The 21414-nt window shown below is 59.2% G+C and overlaps 1 protein-coding gene across 1 annotated transcript in view; it reads right to left on the reverse strand.

Moving 5' to 3' along the window:
• PKD1L1 (polycystin 1 like 1, transient receptor potential channel interacting) overlaps positions 1–21414 on the reverse strand; it is a 63298-nt gene that overhangs the window by 18659 nt on the left and 23225 nt on the right. Inside the window, exons 19-37 of the mRNA XM_036328974.1 lie at positions 20323–20400; positions 19268–19410; positions 18864–18984; positions 18062–18173; positions 15135–15330; positions 14237–14293; positions 13633–13845; positions 12560–12823; positions 11298–11408; positions 11030–11187; positions 10306–10406; positions 9950–10139; positions 8628–8711; positions 7156–7363; positions 4584–4690; positions 3797–4016; positions 3190–3363; positions 1903–2029; positions 653–791 (exon numbers count right to left, since the gene is read on the reverse strand). Of these exons, the coding sequence (XP_036184867.1) occupies positions 653–791; positions 1903–2029; positions 3190–3363; positions 3797–4016; positions 4584–4690; positions 7156–7363; positions 8628–8711; positions 9950–10139; positions 10306–10406; positions 11030–11187; positions 11298–11408; positions 12560–12823; positions 13633–13845; positions 14237–14293; positions 15135–15330; positions 18062–18173; positions 18864–18984; positions 19268–19410; positions 20323–20400 (2803 nt within the window). The remainder of the gene's footprint in view (positions 1–652; positions 792–1902; positions 2030–3189; positions 3364–3796; positions 4017–4583; positions 4691–7155; positions 7364–8627; positions 8712–9949; positions 10140–10305; positions 10407–11029; positions 11188–11297; positions 11409–12559; positions 12824–13632; positions 13846–14236; positions 14294–15134; positions 15331–18061; positions 18174–18863; positions 18985–19267; positions 19411–20322; positions 20401–21414) is intronic.

Below are 21414 nucleotides of genomic sequence, written 5' to 3' on the forward strand. Positions count from 1 at the left end.
GGAGGTGGAGATGATGGAGGTGGAGATGGAGGTGGAGGTGGAGGTGGAGGTGGAGATGATGGAGATGGAGATGGATGCGGGGATGGGGAGGGCAATAACAGTAATAACAGCTTCACATCTGCTGAGAGGAGCAGGCACACGCCTGAGCTAACAGGGTCGCTGAGGATCGCCTCTGCTCCCCTAACCCCAAGAGGCACCATCCGCTGGGACTCTCGTAGTTTAGGAGGTGGCCCTTGGAGCCATGACGAATGACCCTGGAGTTGCAGGCGATGGGCCGAGCTGCCGGGGACCAGCCAAGCAGGTGTGGGGAGCGCAGCATCACCCCTACGACACAGGCTCTGCTTCCTCTCCCAGGTGTGCGCTTCCTTCATCATCAGGTGACTGCTAAGGGCATGTTCTTTGCCCTGTCAGAGCTCAGCAGCCGGTTCCCTCCCACCTTGGGGAGGGTCCTGCGACCTCTCCTATCATGGGAGCAGCGAACTCCCGTGGGGTTTGCACAGGACGCTCTTCGCCCCGGGGGATGGGGGAGCCGCGAGGACTGAGACAGCCAGAGCCACTTCCGGGCCCCACCTTACAAGTTCCCCAAACCCAGGGGTTTCCTTATAGACAGTGGACTTGCCGTCCAAAGACCTGAGAATGTTTCACAGCTCACCTGTATCCTAGAAACACTGTCCCCACGCCACAGGCCACAGAGACCATCCCGCAAATGGCCCACGCTGCAGAGCGTAACCACGGCCGCGGCGCCCTTGGCCACGGGGTTGTGACGTGTCCTTCGAACGCACGGCTGGGGGCTAAGGAAGAGAAGACAGAGGCCAGTCTGTGAGCAGCCCTCGTCGTGTCCAACCACACCCAGTGTGGTCACTGATTTTGTGTCACCTGACTGGCTCACAGGGTGCCCAGCTCCTGCGCCACACCCCAACTCTCCCAACGGCCAATGCAGGACGGGCAGGAAGGGGCCAGGCGTGGCACACCCACCACCCACGTCACCTTGTAAACCGGGAATGCAGTCTCTCTTCTCCCTCAGAGCCCACTGGCCAAGCTCAGCCCCGCAGGCCTCCAGCTCAGGGGGCGGCTGGGTGGCCCCATGGCCGCTGGCTGCGCTCTGGGCCTGGGCTCCCCCACAGAGAACGGCCGGTGCGCTTCGCTAGAAAAGACCAGGTGAGGGTGAGGCTGTGCCCCGGGAACGTGGTGCCCTCCACAGCAACTCCCTTGTGAGCCTCTCGGGAGGGCGTGGCCTGGCCGACCTCGTCATGCCTCAGGCTGGGATGGATCCTGGGGGAGGCGCAGGGCAGCCCCAGGCAATGACAGGACACTGACTACTAACAGGCCCTTTGAAGCCGAGAGCGAGTGTGCACCTGCCCCTGGGTGGCTGTGTGACCTGGGGCAGGGGTGGGGTTTGGGCAGAAGGAGAGGGAGCCAGCCTGGTGTGGGGACAGGGCAGTGGAGGCAAGAGCAGCCAGAACACAGGCCTGGGGATGAGTGCCAGGCTCAGGGGCGGGCTCTGAGCAAGGACCTGAGTCCAGAGAGCACAGGAGCCACACCCGACACGCTGCCACGGACAAGAGTCCACTGAAGCTACAGAGGCTGAGGCCTGGGATGGCGGCACCCAGCACAGGCAGTGCCTCGTGTCCCCTCACTCCCTCCGCTGCCCAGCATCTCTTCCACAGACCTGCCCACCCCTCGCCCTCGCCCTCGCCCTGCACTGGGCCTGGGGCCTCTGTCCCCCACAGGACCCATATGTGCTCATGGCTCCTCACGCCCTTCCCACCCTGAGCCTGGCCGTCTGTGGCTCCCAGGGCAGGCGGGGCTGCGCTCAGTGGGGCGGCGGACCTCCTGCAGGGTAAGGACACATTCAGGACGGCGCCCCAGGGCCTGCCCAGGACAGGGCCGCGCAGACGGGACCGGGCACCTGGCTGAGCCTGAAGAGCAGCGACAAGAGCTGTGCCCCCGGAGAAGCCAGGAGGGTGCACAGGAAGCCCATCCAGAAGGACCTGAGGGGGACGCCGGCCGGACCGACACTTGGCGGGAGCTGCAGGGACAACAGAGAAACGTCGCCCCAAGTCAGTGCGGCCCAGAGTGCGGTCATTTGTCATCATGATGCAGTCCATGTGAGCATGTGCGTCGTGGGTAATCACATGGGCAGTCCATGTGAGTGCGTGTGTCATACTTCACGGAGTTCTCTCTCCCTGAACCTTGGACTCCCACGCAGGAGTGAAAAAAGAAATCACCGGAAACGCTGCTTTTCTCCCGCACAAGCCCTCTGGATGGAACAAACGTTTGCTGAGCGCTCCCTCGGCGCCAGGCACCATGAGCAAAGCTGGCTGAATCCTCGCTAGACTCTGACAAGAAGCCATCAATCCCCAACGCGTCCCCAACATAAAAGCAGAGGGAAGATCAGACAACTGTCTGCCTTGGAGGAGGAGCCAACCTCAGGTTCCGGGCCGTGGCCAGTGTCACCGGTGGGTGGACACAGCTGTCCCCTCATGCTGCTCAGTGAGACCCCTACCACCTGCTCACACATCCCACACTCGCTCTTTTCAAAGAAGAACCTGCTGACTTGCAGCTGTGACAGTGACTCCTGAGCCCTGTGCCCTCTGTGGACGCACCACCGGCCCCCCCGCCCCGCCCCGCCCCTTGAGAGCCCTGCATCACCTTCCCAGCCACGCGGGCTGGGAATGGCCGTGAGGTTGTCATAGAAGCAGATGTGACTGCTGTTCCTGCACAGCGGGCTGTGACGGCCTCAGGAGCAGCGGGGTCACTGCTCTAACCGCCTGCCCTGACGTAGAGTTCGCCTCCGTCTCGTGGGGACGCGGACCAGAGCTGCCACTGCAAACTGGCGTTGCACAGCCGGGTGTGGCCATCAGAATTCCTGCTTTTCTGTCATAGGGAACTTGAACTACTTGCTAACCTACAACAAGTTGGGGGGTTCTCACAGGACCCTCCAGGCTGCTGTCCCCTGAGCACCAGCTGAGGGTGGCACGGGGCTCCCTCACGGCCAGTCAGCGGAGACACAGCGGCTGCCCGCAGACACCCCTGGGTCCCGCCAGGCCCACATCACCCCTGGCCTTGAGCACGGGGTCCCTTCCCTGTTGTGAACCCCTCCGAGAACCATGAACCTCGCTAACATGAGTCAGGAAGGTGTCACCCTGCAGGTCTGGGACTCGGGGCCGCTAAAGGAAAGTGTCCCACCTGCCTGTGTCCTGCGGTGGTGACCAGGGCCGCCAGGCAGGCGTAGGCGCACAGCAGGGCGAAGGCCACGCTGAGGCGCGGCGTGTGCAGGAGGCCCCGGCCCGCCGGCCGGCTGTGCACCGAGGCCCACACGTGGAGGTCCTCCAGCTGCTCCGTGAACCTGGAGAACAGGAGCTGGAACGAAACACAAGACCTCGCTGCACCAGGCGTTGCACCAACAGCACAGACACAGCAGCGATCTGACGGCAGCGGCTCAACTGCTGTGGCCCCAGCCTGTGCTCAGCCCCTCAGCCCACGGGACCTACCCTATGCTCTCGGCACACTGGGCGTGCCAGCCCCCTCCACTGGGCCTGAGCTCTGGGACCCTGTCCCCCGCCTCGCCTGTGTCTCCCTCAAGTGTCTTCACGCCCGTCTCTAGAGCCTCCATTCACAGACCTCACCGCGCACACCAGTCGCGTCTCTCCTTGCTGGTCCCTACAGACTCTGAATCCCTCACACTTGGCCCCTCCCAGTGCAGCTAAATGCACAGGGGAAGGCCAGCTCTCCATACCTCCCGCACTGTGTCCGCCCATGGCCGGGGGCCACCTGGGGACACGATGGCACCTACCTTCCGGAAGCCGAGGCCCCCGCGCAGACAGGCCAGCTCCCGCTCCACGCGGCCATCCCGCCTGCCCGCGGCCAGCCAGCACTCGGCGGGGAAGAACCAGTGCCCCCGTCCCTGGCGCAGCTCCTTCACCATCACGTGGCTGACGTACCAGGCGGGACAGGCCCCGCTGCTGTCGTGCCACAGGCGGACCTTCCGGAGTGGGCCCAGAGCAGCCGGAGTGCTGCAGGCACAGCATGGCGTCAGCTTCTCACCCTCAGGCGGGAAGGACTCGTCTATAAGCAGGGACCCAGGAGGCCCCCCGGGAACAGGCCGCAGGGGCGGGGACCCCGCGGAGCTCCCCCAAATCCAGTCTCTCTAACCTCACGGGTCTGTCCACATGGAGCGCCACAGCTGACCTATGTCAGTGGGGACATAGCCTGTGAATATGATCGTCCAGGGAAGAGCAGCTCCCACCTCCTGCCCGCCCCAGGCTGTCCTCCTGGTTAACCCTTTACCCACCCGGCTCTGCATGCCTCCTGCCCTCGTCACCCTCGTTTGGGGTGAAACTAACTCCTTCACGCAGGTTTAGTGACAGAAAACGCATGGTTATGCAGGTACCAGCATGTAAGCCAATCAGCCTTCGTCCTTCTGTCCGTCCCTCACATGGGCGTGCTATCAGTCAACCTCAGATACGCTGTGAACACACTGAGCCTGTCCCCATGGAGCCACCAGTCCCGCTGGAGAGCCGGCCTGACGGCCACACCAGGCCCCACAGCTGCTTCCCGGGCTCTGCGGGCGAGTCCCATACCTGAGGACGAAGGTGTGTCTGGAGTTCCGTTCAAACAGCGGCTTCTCTGGGCAGCAGAGCTCTCTGGGCTCTGAAAGTCCATCTTCACCACATAAAATGATGTAGACCTCCAAACACAGACACGGGGTCAGAGTTCAATTACTGAGCCCGTGACCCTAACCAGTGCTGGGCAGGGCCCCCCTGCACCCTCCTCCCAGCCCTCCCCCCATACCCCCATCCAGGAAGCCAGCGCCCCATATAGACCCCGCGACCTGTCCCGGGACAGTCCCTGACGGGAGGGAGGGGGTAGGAAAGGCCAGTTGCCCCCTCGGGTCACTGGGCACATGGCTAGCTCACGTGTGGCTGCGTGGCTGTCTCACACGAGGGCCCACCCTCCTCCCTGCACTCAGGGCACCGGGTGGGTGAGGGGCCCCATAGACACAGGGTGCGTGTCCTCAGCAGCTGGGCTCGCTGCTCCTTGCTGGGCGGCTTTTGTGGTAAGAAACGTACAATTCTGATGCAGTGCCATCTACCCACCTTCACTGAGGAAAAACCCTTACTTATTTCTGCTCTTTTACATCCTCTCCCGTCGCCAGGGGTGTACTGCCTTGGAGTGACTTCTAAGTGTTTCCACCTTTAAGTCTCTAGCCTTCAGGAGCGCGTTTCTGGGCATCGCGTGACATGAGGTTTCACGTTGCTTTTCCACATGAAGCCACCGTCCCTGAGCACCTCACTGCGTGACTCCTGCTCTGCTCTGGGCTGCACGGCCCCGACATGCCTCGCCTGCAGTCTGTCCCATGCCCTGTCTGTCCGTCTCCTGACATGCGACACTGTCCTAGCCCGTCCCACTCCAGCTGCCTGGTGCCCCTCGGAGTCTGCCTGCCCCCTCTGCTGGTGACACCACCCTCTAAGTTCTGATTTCTTGTGTTTTCTTCCAGGTAAATGTTAGAATCCGTTTTTCAAGCTCCACATAACCCTTCCTGAAGTTTTGGTTGGACTTCATTGACTTTAACCTCTTTGTGCCTGGTTTTCACCTGTATGGGTCTGTTAATAGAACTCTTTCCAAAGTGTTTTGAGGTTTGGGGGGAGTAAAAAAAAAACCCAACATAGTAAAGTCCTAATTCCTGTTAGCTGGTGTTATTACTATTAATGTTAAAGGTTAATGTGGGAGAAATGACAAGGAAAACTGGTTTTCCCGTCCATGAATGAATATTACTGTATATTTACACTAGAAGCCCAGTGCACAATATTCGTGCACTTGTGGGGGGGAGGTCCCCTCAGCCCGGCCTGCGCCCTCCCGCAGGCTGGGAGCCCTCACTCCTTACCACCCGCCTGCTCACTGCTCCTTAGCGCTGCCACGGAGGCAAGAGAGGCTCCCACCACCACTGCTGCACTCGCCAGCTGTGAGCCTGGCTTCTGGCTGCGCGTCTGCCCCCTGGTGGTCAGTGTGCATCATAGCAACCGGTCATTCTGGTCGTTCTGCCTTAACAATCTCTTAGGCTCTTATTATATAGACTAGAAGCCTGGTGCACAAAATTCATGCGGGGGGGGGGGGGGTCCCTCAGTCCGGCCTGCACACTCTTGCAGTCCGAGACCCCTCACTCCTTACTGCCCAGCTCACTACTCCTTAGAGCTGCCGTGGAGGCGGGAGAGGCTCCCACCACCACCGCTGCACTCGCAGCCGTGAGCTGGCCTCTGGCTGAGCAGCACTCCCGCTGTGGGAGTGCACTGACCACCAGGGGGCAGCTCCTGCTTTGAGCATCTGCCCCCTGGTGGTCAGTGCACATCATAGCGACTGGTCATTAACCATTTGGTCAATTTGCATATTAGTCTTTTATTATATAGGATATTTTATGCATATTGTGCCAGTTTTCTCATGATGGTCTTGTGGGTGCCCGGTGTGGTCATGATGGGGAACATGTGGTCTCAGTAATGTTTCCTATGTGGTCCTTGTTGTTGCATGAAGATGCCTTTGAGGGTTTTTACTGTGAGAATAAAAAAGTCATCTTTTCTGTCAGAGAACAGTTTAGGCAGCCGCCATGCTGGCTGCGTGACTTGGCAGTCACCATGTTGGCTGCAGGGCTTGCGGCTCCCTGGGGTCCGCCATCTTGAAATGGCAAAGGCCAATCCCCCCCTTTGAATCAGCCAATCGCGCAGACTGTGTGCCTGCGCTCCAGTCAGGAGTGAGGGCAGGCCAGGCGTGGCTCCCGGACCAGGTGCCTCCTGCAGGAGAGACGCGGCCTGCTGCCCGGCTCCGAGTGCGCTTCCTATTCCGCCAGGACCCTGGAGGGGGCTCGCCTTACTCTTACATTTATGGAATCATGGAATCCAGCGATTTTGTTAAACTTTCGTATTGATTCTCATTATTTGGCCGAAGACCTTCTTACATTTTCTATGCAGACATCAGATCGCCTGCCAGGAACTAATGTTCTCTCCTTCCAAACCTTAGATTCTTGTTTTGTTCTTGTCCTGTTGTCCTCCCTGGAGTTTCCAGGACAGGATGGACAGACAGATGGCCACATCGCCAAGCCATGCACCCACACCTGTGCACACACTGTCCACACCCACACGTGTCTCCCGGATGCCCAAGCACCTTTGCAGTGAAGCGGGCCGGAGCCCGGAAGCCCGTGTCCACGACAACCGCGTACAGCTGGTGACTGGGCGGGGCACTGTCTTGCAGGAAAATGTAACCCGCTTTCTTTTTCTCACGACGATCCATACGTTTGCTTTTAGTGACCAAAAGGGCATAAAGAATTGTAATGGCCACAATAAAAATACTGGGGAGCAGGTTTTCCGGGCGTCTGTAAATAAAGGAGCAGAATAGACAGGGAAAATAAACATGCAATCAGAGACCAGCCGATGTTCCCCACACAGGGCTAATATATGTGCACACACACAGAGCTAACGCATGTGCATGCACACACAAGGCTAACACATGCACACTCATGCACTGGCTAACACACACATGCACACTGGCCAACTCACACGCACATAGGGCCAACACATGCTCGCACATGCATACTGGCTAATACACGTGCACACACAGGGCTAACATGTGCACATACACGCACACACACTGGCTAATTCACATGCACACACAGGGCTAACATGTGCACACACACAGGGCTTACACAGGCACACTCATGCACTGGCTAACACACATCTGCATACACACGCACACTGGCTAATTAACATGCACATGCACACATGGCACACATGTTCACGCGTGCACGCTGGCTAACACGTGTGAAGACACACATGTCTAACACACGTGCACACACACACAGAAAGGGATTCCCCAGCCCAGTGGTGTCTGAAAGCACAGAGGTACTTGCTGTTCCCTGTGTCCTAGTCCCTGACTCCTGGTGACCTCACACCACCAGCATCGGCAGCATTAGTCATTAGCTTATTATTAACTATGGGACCCACTCACCGCTACCCAGGAACCCACTCTCGCCTATTGAATGACCAGGCGGCGTCCCTAAGGCATCCATGTGAGGAGGAGAATGACACCCAGCACCAGGGAATGCAGACTCAGGCCCCACAAATGAGGCGCTGACCCCGTACGGCCTTGGCAGCCTGGTGCCCCTTGTGGGGGATGGACAGACAGATGGACGAGGCAGCGAGCTCCTGCTGCCCCAGCTCACGTTCTGCTGGCCCACATTTCAGCCTGAATATACAGAGCTGTCTACGCAGTGCGATGGCAGGGGCGTTGCAGATTCGCCCCTGAAGCGGGCCCTGCTGAGGAGCAACGGGGCCAGGACAGCAAGAGAGCAGCAGCCGCGGGTCCGGCTGTGTCGCCACTGTGGACACTCACCCACTGGTCAGTCACAACGGCCCAGATTCACACTGACTTCCGTGTGTCCGTCCCTCCCCTGCCAGCAAGTGTGAGCTGACAGTCGGACATGGGCAACTAGGCAATAGTGAGTAACAATCACCTATTAACCGGCAGGTTCTGAAGAGCAAAAGGATCCCAAGTAGCAGGGTCCACGCTCTGCTGACTGACTCCTGGGCAGCCAGTGGCCAGGGAGATAAAAAGGGCCTGGCCTAGAAGGCGGGACTCACCCCCGGAACTGGGCAACGTCCCTGGATTCAAAGCTGGCGTTCAGGCTTCTCCTTGCGATGGAGTAGGCGGCGAGGAGGTTGTAGCTGGGAGGGAGAGGCGGTTAAGTGTGCGAGTGTTCACGGGCGCCCGCCGAGGCGGGGGGGGGGGGGGGCGTGGCAGGGGAGGGGCGGTAGAAGGGCAAGGGGGGGAAAGGTATGAGCTCCAGTGGCTCCCGTGACGGGTTACGACTCAGACCCAGCGAGAAGGGTCAGCTAGTGAGTTAGACGTGGGGCTCGGCCTCTGCGTCTGTGCGCGGCTTCCAAGGCCACGACACTGCTGTCCTTGGCGTGGACCTGGGGCGCATCGCAGACATCTTTGTGAGGCCAGGGGACCAGAGTGCTGACATCTCCATGACAACGCCGTCCCCCCACCCCCTCCAGTCCAGCCTCAGCCCAGGGACAGACTGTGCGCTGTGTCTGCAGTCCGGGCGCAGCCGGTGCCCGTCACGGGTCACCGTGAAGACGGACTCTCCCACAGCAAACCTGTCCCCCTCACTGCCCCATGGGTAGGGCCCTTCGGCGCTGATTCTGTGCCCTGGCTCCCAGGTGCCAGCAGAGAACCATGCAGCAGAGAGCGGACAATTGCTTTAATGCAGAAACGAACACATGACTGTCCCAGGGAACACTGAGCCTAACCGCCAGCCGGAGCAGGCTCCCAGCATCGGCGCTGCGCGCACCGGAGCAGACTGAGGAGCCACGGATGGCGGCCAGCACCGCACACGGTGGTCTGGACACACGGATGGCGGCCGGCACCGCACACGGTGGTCTGGACACACTGCCTCCTCCCAGGCAGCTAGGAGATAGCTTTGTGATTCAACCTTTCTTAAGATGACGGTGATTTCTACACGTGCCTACGAGGTGTTTCTACTGTAACAAACAGCCACGGCCGCTGACAGAACAGCCAGCTCTGCATCTGGATAAAGAGTTCCTGACCGAGGGCCACGCCCGATGCTCCCGGAAATTCCTGGGTGGCTGCAGTCGGTGTAGCGACGCATGTCCCGTGGTAAAGGTCACCCTCACGACTACGCAGAGGGGCAGGCGTGGGGTCCCAGGGTGGGGTGGGGAGAGCAGAAGCCCCACCCGAGGGGGGTCATCAGCATGAGCAGGACACAGCGACCCACACGGGTCTCATCCACCCACCGGCTCCTTCAACCACCAAATGTTCGCTGAGCACCACCCACACCCTGGGGGGAGGCATGTGAACTCCCCTGGGGCTGCCGCAGGCGGGCCAGACGCGGGAGGAAGCCATCCCTGCAAACCTGACTGCTGCAGCATCGCCTCACCTGCAGTTCACCTTCCCTGGGGAAGCCGCCGGCTGTGGGGGAAGACTCTCAGGCTCCCGCCGCGGGTCCCAGAGCAGGCAGTGGACCCCCTGGAAACGCACCACGTAGCTCACGGTCTCGGCCAAGTACCTGTTGGGAGATTCCCTGTCGTAGTCCGCATCCAACAGGGACAGGTACCCCTGGGTGTGGCCTGAAAGAGAAAATGTAAATTAAGAATCACAACCTGGGGTTTGGGAAAAGGCACCACCTGTTCCTGCAGTGGACGAGCGGCGGATGGACAGCAGCACCGCGACCCACGCCACAGCAGGGGCTTCCTCACGGGACCGACAGAGGGCCACGGCATCCCGTCCACCGACCTTCCAGCGCAGCCGCCGGCACGGAGACGTGCGCCGTGAGCCCCTCCCACAGGTGCAGCTGCCTCAGCAGGAAGTCGGCAGGAGTCGGCTTCTCGGAGAACCTGTGACAAGCAGAGCCGTGAGCACAGTCTGGTCTTGGTCTTTCCTCTCCGGGCTTTGCCACCTGCTTTTGTGCAGACACCTTTTCACCAGTGAGGCAGGCTGGGCCCCACGCACCACATCGTCATGAGAACTGTGTGGCACTCACTCTTTGCTTCACTAGAAAAAACACCAGCATGGCCGGTGTGGCTCAGTGGTTGAGCATCGACCTACGAACCGGGAGGTCACAGTTCGATTCCTGTCAGGGCACATGCCTGGGTTTCAGGCTCGATCCCAGTGCGGGGCGTGCAGGAGGCAGCCCATCCATGATGTTTCTATCTCTCTCTCCCACTTCCTTCCTCTCTGCAATCTATAAAAATATATTTTTTTAAATGAAAGATTGAGAGTCCTGCCCAGATGTGCACTGAGAGTCCTGGACGGACACCTGCGCTCTCTCCATAGTCCAGTCTCTCCTGCAAATGGCAGGCTGGGTCCGTCTGAGGCAGCAACACCTCCTCCCTGAGCGGCCGTCACTCCATCTCTTCCACAACCCGCCGCACTCCGCTGCAGAGTGCAACCTCACTCAGGAGTTCTCACGGGCATGTCTCCTGCCCTGACCCCACTACCCACAGCGTCAGCCACGCACCTCACCAGCAACATGACGGGGAACGCCCTGGCGGCCGGCTGGGAGAACTCCACTCGGATCTGCAGGGCCTCCGGGCTGGCTGCAGACAGCCCAGTGAAGTGGTGGACGTTCACTCTATCCCGAAGCAGCACAAACGTCGTTTCATTTCTCCTGTCACCCTGTCAGCATGTGGACAACGAGCAGAGTTGGCTTTCGGAAAAGTGAAGACGTCGCATGTCACCAGGGCAGCCTAAATGCAGCTGAGGGGACCGGGCAGGGCTGTCCTCACCGGGCCATCTTCCTCCCCGAACTCCGCGGTCACGGGCGTCCTCAGCCGTGGCCTGTGCAGGGGCCTTCGGCTGGAGCAGCGGTGCAGGGACAGGGCCAGCAGAGCACCAACCTAGGGACACAGAGCGCCTTGCAGTGGTGACGCCAGCCAGGTGGCGGCTACATCATCGGGGAACACAGGGGTCACTGGCCAGGGGGCGTCACGGCAGGACGGGGTGGGGGATGGCTTCATGTGCACAGCTCTTATTAAGTTAATCATTCTTAAAGTTTGTTAAAGTATTTTATTTCTTATTCTAAAAGCTCATATGAAAGCCACAGCTGCCGAGTGACAGTGAGCAGAGGCACAGATGTCCCCCAGCACTGCTGAGCCCTGCGAGCCTTACCCGAGGATGCCTGCCTGGGGCGTCCGGGTGCTCCTGGGTGGGGACACACTGGGCGGGCAGCAAATGTTCTACTTTTGTTTTTGCGTGAAATCTTCCAAAGCCACTACAATTCCCTGGTTGACATAGCTTGATTAGCTACCTATGGATTCCCCTGAGTGATGCATTCACATAACCAGTGGGCGGGCTGTCTGCAGAGCAGCCAGGTTCTCAGAACTACGGTCGTTCTGAATAAACACATAAAGCTTGTCGCTTTAAGGAAATCTCTCCTGTTTCCTGGGAGGTGGGGGGAGGAAACAAGAGGTCCCAGTGTCTCTGGAGCCCTGGGCGCCTGGACGAAGTGCCTCCAGATGGGCAGACACCTGCTCACTCCACCTCCACCTCCACCGGGTATGTCTCTACACAACTGCACTTTTTAGGCTGAAAAAACTCACTTTAATCTCTATTTCTTTATTGCTTGTTAGTTGGGATTATTTTCATGTCTATTTCCCTAAAAGGAGGTGTGTGACTGCTGTTGAAAATGAGCATTTTTGAACCACATGATGAGTTTGTCATTCATTTGTGTACGCTCATCCATCAGACATTATTGGGGCCCAGGGAGCCAGGCCCTCGAGCGAGAGTCTGCGCACAGAAACAGGAGCATGGCGCTGGGGCCCGGCCCCAACCCCCTTGACCTGGACACAAGCAGATGTGAAGCCTGTGTTCACAGCCCAGAAACGCTGGCACCTCCTCCCCGCGCCCCCACTGCCACACGCCCTCGGCTCTGGTCCCCTCGTGGCTCAGCCTCCCGGGACCCGTGGCCAGCCTCACCGTGACGCGCGCCCAGCCCACTCCGCCTCCGACTTCGATGGTGGGTCCAAGCGGCGGCACAGGAAGTGCTCACCTGGCCGGGAGCGCGTCCCTGCAGAAAGGAGCTCCTCCTGAAGAGCAGGAGCTGGCTCACGTAGCAGGGGCTGGGCTCCCGCCCGGCCAGGTCTGCAGGGAGGCGCACCTGGACGGGGCCCAGGCTCTGCACGGAGCTCTGAGGGTGGCGATGAAGCTGCGCCTGGACCTCCGTCTGCCCGGCGCTCACGTGGACCCGGTGCTCGCCGCGTGAGGACAGGCAGCCCTGGAACAGCACAGGTCCGATATTGACGGGCGGGACCACCTTCCGGATCAGACCCAAGAGGCAGAAACACCTGGAAAGGCCCGAGCCAGGGCTGGACCCCAGGACGGGGCAGCCCTGTGCCCGGGATGCGAGCTGCTTTTGTGTCGATGCGTCTTCCTGAGATGCTCCACTCACTTGTGCCCACAGCTGGCTCCGGGGGCGCCTCAGCCCCAGGGAGCCAAGACCTTGACTACTACATGCGGGACTGCCAGGGCCACGAGCACAGCGCCACGGGCGCAGAGCAGGCAGCGCGGGAGGTGCCGTCTAAATGTGCCGACTGCTGCTCGACTGCGGTCACTGGGCTCACATCGAACACCCGTTCACTCTCTCCTTTCCCCAGCATCACACCAAGTATCAGCTACGTGACCAGCAGGTCTGGGCAGGGGGGAGGATAAATGGGGACCGAGACATGGAAGCTTCTGGAAGGAACCCAACCAATCCTGACACACTGTCCTGTGGTCACTACAGCAGGAACACATAAACGACCGCTGGCGGCCAGGTCTGTCGGGGCTGCTTCCACATAACACCACCACCCACCCGCCTTACTCCCTGCGCCCCTCAGGGGACAGGCCCCCATGTCCCTCATGGAAACCCACTGGACCCAGGGGACGGGCAGGGGTGACATCCACTGCACATTGCACTACCCACGAAACACAGCTCACCGTGAACATTCCCCAAGACCAAGGTCCCCGGCATCGTAGCCATCAGACCCCAGGACCCCAGTTCATTGTGGGTTTTGAGAGCAATTACTAAGCCAGTTCCTGTCCGAGGGAGGAGCAGCTGTTACCCGAGGAGGAGGAGGACCGTACCAGCAGCACATCTGCGATGGCCTGAGCACCTTCCTCCAGCAGGCGGCCGGAGCTCCTTGAGTGACCGTGGTCGCTGGCCTCCAGGACCCCGGACACGAGAAGGATGAGCTCCCGCACCTGGCCCGCCTCCACCGCGCAGCCTGCGGGGGGCCGGCTGGGGGCCAGCAGCGTGTGTGCGCAGCCGAGGATGAGAAGAGCGCTTGCGAGGCTCATCTGCGTGGAAACAGGCAGGGGTAGAGGCCCCTCAACAGCGCCCACGCCACCTGGCCTGCCCTCCGGGAGGGACACCACACGCCAGGCAGGGAGGACGGGCCAGGTCCGGATCTGGATCGGCACCAACTTCACAAGTGACATTAACTCCCCAGAGTCTGTCCCCAGACCCGTAAAGTGACCAGAGGAGAATAGAGGCCTTGGCAAGCTAAGCGCGTCCCAGGGAACGTGGCTGGGCTGTTCGCTGCTCGCGGAGGTGACCCACATCGAAACGGTGACCTTCTGCCTGAACCGAACCTGCCTGCGGGTGCTCACAGGGCCCTCACAGGACTCGGAGCTGCCCGAGGTCCCTGTGAGGGAAGCAGCAGGGACACGCCTGGACCAAGGGACTCACCTTGTTGGGGAAGCGCAGCAGGTCCCTCAGCAGGAGGACAGAGTCGGTCGCTTCCCCCTGACCAGGAGAAACGGAAATGACAAGATGACAAGGCAGGGAGTCAGCCGTCAGTCACGGCCGCACGGCTCAGCTCGCTGTGCAGAGATGGAGCAGACCCCACGTTTGGGCTCAGACAAAGGGAGGCTGACATGGGAGAGACCGTCACCTCGGGCCCACATTTTCCAGCCTATGTGGCCCCCCTGCCCTGCGCCCGCTGGCTACCCCCTACCCTATCAGGAGGGGACTGAGGGCTCAGGGACCAGAGTACAGCAGGGGGAGCTGAGCCCCATGGTGACAATGGAGTGTGCCCTTAGATGTGGCTGTTGTTGCCATGGTGACAATGGAGTGTGCCCTTAGATGTGGCTGTTGTTGCCATGGTGACAATGGAGTGTGCCCTTAGATGTGGCTGTCCTCGCCATGGTGACAATGGAGTGTGCCCTTAGATGTGGCTGTCCTCGCCATGGTGATGCCACAGTGACGATGGCGTAGATGTGACTATCCTCTGTGACAGTGGCAGGACGGAGGCATAGCCATGCTGGTGAGGACAGTGCCACAGCAGTACGTGGTCGCTGCCCTGGAAGCCACAGAATCGTAAGCCTCACTGTTGAGCTGTTGTTACCAGGTGGGATTGGGTTGGGTTTATATCATTTTCTCCTACGTGGCTGATGTGGGTCTCTAGTAACCAGCCCACTGGTCTGTGAGACGTGTGCACAAGTGAGAGCCACAGCCCCACGTCAGCGCGCAGGCCGGCCCACCAGTCTCATGACTGATGGTACCTCACAGCACGACCACTTGCTAGCGAGCTGACCAGTCTCAGTCCCTGCTGCACAGACAGACCTACAGACACTCTGGGCCATACCTGGTCCTGGGGAGCTAATCTGCAGATTGAAGAAATGAACGCGTCCTGGATTCGGGACCACTGGCCACAGGAGGGGCTCCCGCCCTCCCTAGCCCAGCGACTCAGAACCCTGGTGGTCACGGCAACATAGTTCCTGACTTCCGTGTCACTGCCCATCTGCTGGAGGGTAGAGAGGTTCCTCAGGCTAGCATTGTACCTGAAGGACACAGAGCAGTTACCATGATCGTCCAACACGTTCAAAACGCTCCGGCCCACCCACCGCAAGTGTGGTATCCACGACAGAAACACTCTGGGGCGGGTCTGTGCAGAGGAAACGGAAAAGACACAGGGAGGAGTCACATCAAATCCTATGAACCTCCTTTTCAGAGCTGAACAGGCCCTAGAGCCACACAGAGTGACACAGACACATGGCAGGTGAAGGGAGTCAGTGCGAGCTGGACAGGAGACGCCGACAGCTGCAGGGGCTGGTGGTCCCATAGGCAGAGGTGATGAGCAGCACCCAGACCCACAGAGTGGATGGGATGATGCACATGGCCACGTGTGGTCAGTCCAGGAACATAGGAGTGATTCAGGGTGAAACCAATCTATGAAATGCACCAGATCAGCAGGCGGAAGGACAAGCCCTCATGATCATCTCAATGGATCTAGCAGAGCACTGACAAAATCCAATGGCCTTGGTGATAATGTCACCCAAATCCACGAGTGCAGGGCCTTCTCCCACCTGCTCACAGGCACCTGTGGAGAACCTACGTCAGCGCCACCCAAAGAGAGGCTGCGGGCGGACTGCCGCCTGCCCAGGCCTGGGGCAGGACCAGGATCTCAGCCTCTGCCACGTCTGCTCAGCGGAAAAAGCAGCAGGAGTGCGCAGCCGAGAGGGAGTGACACCCTCTCTCATCACTGGTGGCACGTCTCATTCACAGAAAACCCCATGGAATATGCTAGAAGCCCACCAGAGCTAGCGAGTGCGTGCAAGGCTGCAGGACACACGATCCACACGCAAGTATCAGTGTACACTACGGAAAACGCCAAGTAACTATGAACACAAGTCCATTTGTAGTAACATCAAAAAGAACAAAATACTTATGATCCATTTAACAAAAAGTTCAACGTTTGTACCCTGAAAACTGTACGATGTGACTGAGGAAAGCAAAGATCTAAGTCCACGGGAAACTGCTCCTGGTTAGAAGGCTCATGTCGCCAAGGCAGCAATGTTCCCAAGGGGACATCCAGGCTCCAGGCAACCATCAACATCCCAGGGGCTTTGGTAGAAACGGACCAACTATTAACCAGGAGGCTCAGAGTAACCACAACAACCCTGAAAACGCAGGCTCAGCTGCGGGTTCATGCTCCCCATTTCAAAGGTTACTTGGCACTCAGCAGTTGGACAGTGTGGTCCTGGTGTAAGAGACTTGAAAGTCAATGGAATAGCATTGACAGCCCAGAAATAGACACTAACGCTTGTGGCCCACTGACTTCTGACAAAGGGATGAAGACGGTTCGGGGGAGGGGACCTTTCTGGCCTGTGGTGCAGGGACACTGCTTGGCTACGTGCAGAAGCGCAGGCCTGGAGCCTGCCTCGCACCACACGCCCCAGCTCCAAGGCTCAGCTCCGTGAGGGAGACCGCGAGGCTCTCAGAAGAGGGCAGGAGTGACCGTCCTGGCCTGGGGTGGGTGGTAATTTCTTAAATGCACCAAAAGCACCAGCAGTAAGAGAACAGGTTGGACTTCATCAAACTTAAAACTTTTGTGTGTCAGTGACACCACATGGAAGAGAAAACCCAACCCGTGGCAGGAGAAATGTGCACAAGTCACTTCCCTGACGAGGGATGTCGCCAGAACATGAGGGACTCGCAGCCTCAGTCATGGAGAGGCAGCCGGTGAAGACCACGGTGTCAGGACAGACAGCGATGGTTCAAAGCCCGTGGACAGATGCCAGCACTGTCCGTCACCAGGGCCAGGCACAAAGCAAGCTGGTGGGCACGATGCGGGACCCACAGGTACACGAGCAGCCGCTTGGGAAAACAGTCTGGCAGGACCTCACAATGGTCAACACAGCATGACTGTGAGACCCGGCAACCACGCCCAGGAATCCACCTGAGACAGGAAAACACGTCCACATCTACGCTCACAACAGCACCGTTCGCACAAGCCATCAGCTGATGATGGAGAAAAACTGTGGCGCATCCAAGACAAACTGTCATTCAGTCACAAAGAGGAATGAGGTCTGGCAACAAGGATGCACCTCACACACGTAACAGGAAGTGAGTCCAGGAAGCCAGTCACAGAAGACCACCTGGGGCATCACCCCATTGACATAAAAGGTCCAGAATCAGCAAGTCTGGGGACAGAAGTGGGCTCTCGGATGAGACCCAGGGCTGGGGCTGGAGGGAGGAAGCTGGGTGGGGGCAGGGATGGGACCAATGAGAACAAGGACTGTGGAATCGATGAAATGTCCTTGTCTGGCTGAAACCGGTTTGGCTCAGTGGATAGAGCGTCGGCTTGCGGGCTCAAAGGTCCCAGGTTCGATTCTGGTCAAGGGCATGTACCTGGGTTGCGGGCACATCCCCAGTGGGAGATGTGCAGGAGGCAGCTGATCGATGTTTCTCTCTCATCGATGTTTCTAACTCTATATCTTTCTCTCCCTTCCTCTCTGTAAAAAATCAATAAAATATATTTAAAAAAAAAAAAAAAGAAATGTCCTTGTCTGGCAACTCTAAGTGTAGGAAACCCAAGGATGTGTGCACTGCAGACAGGCGAACCCCATGGTATATGAGTGACACCCCATGAAGAGTGAGCTGTGCGAAGAAAGACGACGAGCAGTGCAGTCCCAGAGCGCAAGCGGGAAGCCCGCGCAGACGTTGGGGACTGGGCTGCAGGCGCCACCAAGTACTCCACGGAGGCAGCTGGGGACACAGAGCCTCACTCACACATCCTCGCCGGGGCAGCAGTCCCCATGGAGACGGGGCAGCACAGTCACGGCCACGGCACAGGGCTGCGTCTGGGAGCCGTCACCATCGGTGATCACAGTGGACACCAGGACTGGAAGGGACAAGCAGAGGTCAGCGCCTGTGTCGGCAGAGAAACTTCTTCAAACGCAATGGCAAGGGAGAGACAGAGCCCAGAGGATCAGTCCCGACACCACTGGCCCATCTGTGTGCTGGGCGGTGACGGGACCTCCAGGAGGCAGAGCTGAGGCAACTCCACACGGATCAGGGCAGGGAGGGGGGTGCCTGCGTAACCGAGAGGGAAGCAGCCCGCAGAATGGGGTGGGGGCAGGCAGCTATCGTGCGGAGGGTCAGGAAATGAGTCATGGCGCACACGCTCACTCCCTGTCACTGGCCTGCACTGTGTACCCGAGGCAGCAAGATGCCAGGGTGACCAGGACCGCCCGTCTCAACCTCCCTGCCTACTCAGGACTACAGTCAAGTTAAAAACGTGGTGAGTGCCAAGCGGGCAAGGCCAGGGAGGGGTCCGCAGACCCCGAGGTGCAGGTCCAGGCTGGTACTGCTGGAACCAGGGCCGAGGGAGGGCAGGGCTACGGCAGGTCCAGACGAAGGCGTGGAGAACCCCACTGAAGTAATTTATGCACAGACATGGGCATGGCAGGAAGCAGCTTTTTGGGGACTCGGGAACTCCTTCCTGTGACAGGGCCAGGGTTTGTGGTGGGGGCCCTGCTGGGGAGGCGGAGCGGAGTCCTGCCCACCATCTGTCTGTCTGTCCGGGACTCACCTTGATAACCGTCCACGGGCTCCCCAGCTGGCAGTGCAAAGTAGTGCTGGGCGTCTGTCCCACGGTACAGGGTGTACTTGGAGGCGTTTCCTATCTGGTAACCAAACTCATAGCGGAAGTCCTGCGATCCGTTCCGTAGTGAAGGAAAGAGCACAGGTGAGCAAACAGCATTACCCCCAGTAAGTCCTCACACCCCGTCCTCACCCACCCAAGGTCAGGCACAGATGGGCTGGGGCAGGTACACGCGGCTGTGTCTGTCACTCTCGGCCGTGGGCCCTCCTGGCCGGGACCTGGGACAGTCACAGATGCACAGAGTCGGGGGGATGAGGACACTCGCACCCCCAGCGTTTCTTCAGAGGCAGATGGGGTCTATCCTTCAGGACAGACGGGGTCTGCGTGCTCACCGGTCTCCCCGACGTGCAGAAGACGCTGAAGACGGTGTCTGCCTCGAGGCCACGGTGGGGCTGCACCTGGCAGGCCACGTCCCGCGGAGCCTGGTTGACGGTCACATACAGCTGAGCCTTCCCTAGAAAGCTGTGCCCTGAAGCTGCAGAGAGAGGGGGTAGCACCTGCATGCTGGGAACCAAAGGCAGCCCCGGAGGTTCCCAAAGCGCAGACCGTGTGGCCCCCAGATCTGCGGCTTTGGTGTTGCTGTGACCTTGATAGACCGCGACCCCGGGCCACCCCAACCTGCTGGGTCAGACCCAGAGGGGCCGGCAACCTGCGCCAGCGCCTGTCTCAAGGGACGCTGGGCCCGGGACCCCTGCCATGCGGCACCCACTGATGCAGCACTATTTGGGTGCCCAAGACCCTGAGAGATTGGTGGACGGACGAGACCTGGGAGCCAGACAACAGCCTCGCCAGCAGAATCCACCCCCAGCAAACCAGACCCTCCACTCCCGCTGTGTGCAGCCCTGTCCGGAATATGCAAGTATCGCTGCTGACTCTACAGCACTGATAGGGTTTATATTTGGCTTCTATAAGCTGCACTGATACTGTAAATGTTTCCTGTGATGCCATACAGCATTCAAAATCAATGTCATAAATAAGTATAGTACAGTGGGGCCTTGACTTACGAGTGTCCCGACTAACGAGTTTTTTGAGATACCAGCTGTCTCTCCGCAGATTTTTTGCATTGAGTTGATAGAGTAATTTGAGTTAATGAGCTCCTTAACGAGCTCGGTCTCGGAACGAATTAAACTCGTAAGTCAAGGCCCCACTGTATTCTCTAAACTGCATAAAACGATTGTTTCCCAATGACTAAACATTTCATTTTCCATTACCCTGAAATGATAATTCTCATGCATAAAGTTGTTTTTTACTTTCGATGTCTTTTTCTTGAAATAAATTACAGGCACGAGTTACATGTGTTAAATTGTATAAAACTCCGAGGACGCTGACCCTCATCCTAACAGCAGGCACGCGGCTCAGCTCCCCGCCAGGCCCAGGGGCCACCTACCCACCACTGCTTGCAGGACGTATGTCTCTCCAGGGCGCAGTGAGTGCGGCTTCACTGTCACCGTCTGTCCCGTGACCCCTGCGGAAAAGGAGGGGCGGGGACCACTCGTCAGGGCACCCCAAGGGCAGCAGCTCAGACACACCCTTCCTCGGCCACTGCGGCTGAAGGAGGCAAAGAGGTCCCATTAGCCCTGCTTGTCTCACCTGGAAAGGCCACGTCTGTTCGTTACCTCCGGCCCCTTATTACAAAGCAAGAAGCTCATCTCTGCTCCTGCTCAGAGTCAAACGGAGCCCAGTCCAGGGGCCGGTCAGAAGGCCCTCGCCTCCCAGGAAGGAGAGGACTCTGGGAAGAACGCTGTCCATGTGTTTTGAGGAGGCCCCTCAACCAAGTGGGTCCCTTTCAAACGACATCCTAGTTCAGTGGTCGGCAAACTGCGGCTCGCGAGCCACAGGCGGCTCTTTGGCCCCTTGAGTGTGGCTCTTCCTAAGCCTTAGGAGTACCCTGATTAAGTTAATAACAATGTACCTACCTATAGAGTTTAAGTTTAAAAAATTTGGCTCTCAAAAGAAATTTCAATCACTGTCCTGTTGATATTTGGCTCTGTGGACTAATGCGTTTGCCGACCACTGGCCTAGTGTCTGCAGGAGCGGGAGGGACTCCTGGACCCGAGAGAGACTGCGGACCACGGGGCCCGAGATCTCAAAGACAGAGGCTCACTCAGCCGCCGCCATGCTCCTCGGGCAGCATCCTGCACTCAGTCTGCAGGCCTGGGGCCCACACCCCAGCAGACACACCCACACCCGGGGAGGCGCACCCACACCCGGGGAGGCACACACACACCCGGGGAGGCACACACACACCCGGGGAGGCGCACACACACCCGGGAGGCACACACACACCCGGGCACAACACACCACACCCGGGGAGGCGCACCCACACCCGGGGAGGCACACACACACCCGGGGAGGCACACACACACCGGGGGAGGCGCACACACACCCGGGGAGGCACACACACACCCGGGAGGCGCACACACACCCTGGGAGGCGCACACACACCCCGGCAGGCATACAGGATGCGTGCACAAGGGGG

This window comes from Myotis myotis, unplaced genomic scaffold (genome assembly GCF_014108235.1).
Source record: "Myotis myotis isolate mMyoMyo1 unplaced genomic scaffold, mMyoMyo1.p scaffold_m19_p_11, whole genome shotgun sequence".
Lineage (NCBI taxonomy): Eukaryota > Metazoa > Chordata > Mammalia > Chiroptera > Vespertilionidae > Myotis > Myotis myotis.